The sequence below is a fragment of the Ricinus communis genome, chromosome 6 (assembly GCF_019578655.1).
Source record: "Ricinus communis isolate WT05 ecotype wild-type chromosome 6, ASM1957865v1, whole genome shotgun sequence".
Taxonomy (NCBI): domain Eukaryota; kingdom Viridiplantae; phylum Streptophyta; class Magnoliopsida; order Malpighiales; family Euphorbiaceae; genus Ricinus; species Ricinus communis.
Window position 1 is genome coordinate 29,392,747 of NC_063261.1, and position 3,198 is coordinate 29,395,944.

Consider the following 3,198-nt stretch of genomic DNA (forward strand, 5'->3'; position numbering starts at 1 on the left):
GGACACTTCCAATCTCTTGATAAATTTTTAGGACGAGTGGAAAGGTATGACTTGAGACTCAACCAGAAGAAGAGTTTATTTGGAGTTACATCATAGAAGCTGTTAAGGCACATAGGAAGTCAACGAGGCATAGAGATAAGGTCAAGGCTATTCAAAGGATGCCAATGCCGAAGACGAGAAAGAAGTCAGAGGTTTTCTGAGACGCTTGTAATACATCAGCAGATTCATTTCCAAATTCATAATGGTTTGCGATCATATCTTCAAGCTTTTAAGGAAACACCAACCAGTTGTGTGGGATGAACATTGTCAGAAGGCCTTCGACAGAATCAAATAGTATCTGATGAAGCTGCTGGTACTAAAGCTGCCAAAGGATGGCAAGCTGCTGATTTTATACTTAGCCTTGGAAGAGGAAGCCATAGGGGCAATGGTAGCATAATGTGGATCCAATGAGGTGGAGCATGCAGTCTATTATCTCAGTAAGAAGTTGTTGCCTTATGAATCGAAGTATAACCTCGTGGAAAAGACATGTCTAGCCATGATATGGGGTACAAGAAAGTTGAGGCATTATTTCCAATCTTATAGGGTGCATGAAATTTCAAAAATAAAGCCGCTAAAATATTTGTTTGAAGCTCCATCTCTTATGGGAAAGCTAGCTAGATGGGTGGTACTCCTGATAGAGTTTAACATTGAGTACGCCACCAAGAAGATGGTTAAGGGTAGGGCCGTAGTGGAGTTTTTAGCTCATAACGCGATTGAAGAAGATGACCCTTGGGATTTAAAGTTCCATGATGTCAGGGCATTTGAGATTCAAAGATGGAAGATGTACTCCGATGGAGCTGTAAATGCAAGAGGTGCAGGGTTAGGAGTAGTTCTGATCACGCTAGAAGGAGAAATGTTGCTAATGGTTAAGAAATTAGACTTTAGAGTGACTAATAACATGTCGGAGTACGAAGCATGTTTATTTGGATTAGAAGTAGTTGTGGTAGCAGGAGCTAAGGAGTTGATGGTCTATGGGGACTCCATACTGATAATCCAACAAGCCCTCAAGGAATGGAAAGTAAAAGAAAAGAGGTTGAAGTCGTATGTCAACTATCTCAGGACTTTAGTATGTAATTTCTCCAAGTATTCCTTTATACACTAGCCTCGAGATGAGATCAGATGGCGGATGCGTTAGTACCCCATCATCTATTTGGGTCAATCCTTCGTAGGTTTCTATGAAGCCTTTAGTGATTGTAAAATCAGGTGCGCCTTGTTATCAAGGGGATTGGGTAATGCAACTTAAGATGGGACCGAGAAAGAAGCCATGGTTCTATGATCTGAAGAGGTTTATAGAAAATAGAGAGTATCTAGAGGAAGCAACTACCAGAGAAATATGTGCATTATGGATTCAAGCCAGGAATTACATCAGCCATGAAAGAGTCCTATATAAAAGGATGGCGTCGAGTGTGCAACTCCAATGTGTGACTAAAATAGAAGCTCAAGTAGTGATGGGAGAAATGCAAAAAGGAGTATGCGGGCCTCATATGAACGACATAGTGTTAACCAGGAAGATTATGCGTCAAGGATATTATTGGTTAACAATGGAAAAGGATTACATAGCATTAGTGAATAAGTTTTGTGAATGCTAGTTGTATAGTGACTTGAGTCACATACCTCCGACCGAGTTCTACAACTTAACATTTTCTTGGCCCTTTGCAGCTTGGGGAATCGACATCGTTGAAGCCGAGTCATTTACTACTATAGGGGCAATGCAGATGGCTAGGTTTATAAAAAGAAATTTGATCTACAGGTATGAGGTCCCACATTATATTGTGACGGATAATGCGGTGAGTTCATAAGTTAGACAATGGACCTGCTAGCTGAATACAAGATCGAGCATCACATATCTTCTTTGTATAGACCTCAAGCGAATGGAGCGGTAGAAGCAACCAACAAAAACTTGAAGAAAATACTCTCGAAGATGGTGTGGAATCACAAGGACTGGTTATTTTAGTTACTCTTTGCAGGATATCGAACAACTGAGCGAACATCGACTGGGCAAACAATATACTCTATGGTTTACGAGACTAACTCAGTTTTACCAATTGAGTTAGAGTTGAAGTCTTTGCGAGTTGTATTAGAGGCCGATATACTGGAGTATCAATAGATCGAGTAAAAATAGCAGCAATTGGCTCTAGTCGATGAGAAAAGGATGAAAGATCTATACCATATGCAGTTGCATCTAAAAAAGGATAGCTAAAGCATCTAATAAGAAAGTGAAGCTAGGAAAAATCAGAGCTGGTGATCTAGTATTGAAGCGTACAAGACCTACTGCATTTGACTCGAAAGGGAAGTTCAGGCCGTGTTAGGAAAGCCCGTACTTAGTAAATAATATCTTGCCTAAAGGTGCTGCTAAGATCTCAGACCTGGAGGAGAATAAGTTCACTGAATCAATCAACTTGGATCGTCTCAAGAAATACTATGTATAAAAATAAATAGAAAAAATACCCTACTAATCGGAAAACCTGAAAAAGCTTGTCAAGCAAAAATCAAGGTACAAGAGAGAAAATAATCAGCTAGAAAATCTGAAAAAACTAGCTACTGATAGGAGTTATATCTTGAGAAATCAAAATGTACCTATATAGGCTTTTACTAAGTGAATTGCTATCATATATATATATATGCTTATCATTCTACACACTAACTGAAACAAAAACAAAGCTAAAAGTCATAAGTAAAATAACTGAGATCTAAAAAGAAGCATTTTTTCTATCTTCTTCTTCTTTCCGCATCTGCATCCTTAGATAGAGTAGCTACTTCTTGAGTCCTCTTGAACCGTGCAAAACCAGGAGCAATGAAAAATCTAAAGCTGAACCCAAGCCTTGAAGCTATCATTAGTGGTTAGATTGCCTTCGGAGTCGAGTTTCACTCTATGTCTTAGCGGCGCCAAAGTCTCTCGATCTTATCTAGAAAATCCTGTATGAGTAGGAAACCTTTAAATTCTGGTGGAAATTTCAAGATCCATTGCTTTTACCCATACTGGCAGTAAAGTCTCAAAGGTGTATTAAAGGTGGATGCCCATAGTCTAAGTAAGGGTACACAATCACCATACACCATAAATATGACGTGCTTGATTCTCCACCAAGGGCAAGTCCAATGAATGAGTGTGTTCGAGACGCCCTTCATCTAGGAATCCCAACCATCATGACCCTATGAGGT

General features: G+C 39.5%; 1 protein-coding gene across 1 annotated transcript; it reads left to right on the forward strand.

Moving 5' to 3' along the window:
- The first annotated feature begins 535 nt into the window (after positions 1-535).
- LOC107261713 lies at positions 536-2,146 on the forward strand. The gene is made up of 5 exons (XM_015722831.2): positions 536-1,105; positions 1,209-1,508; positions 1,629-1,826; positions 1,900-1,963; positions 2,007-2,146. The coding sequence occupies exons 1-5, from the start codon at positions 536-538 to the stop codon at positions 2,144-2,146; spliced, it is 1,272 nt and encodes a 423-aa protein (XP_015578317.2).
- The last annotated feature ends 1,052 nt before the right edge of the window (positions 2,147-3,198 follow it).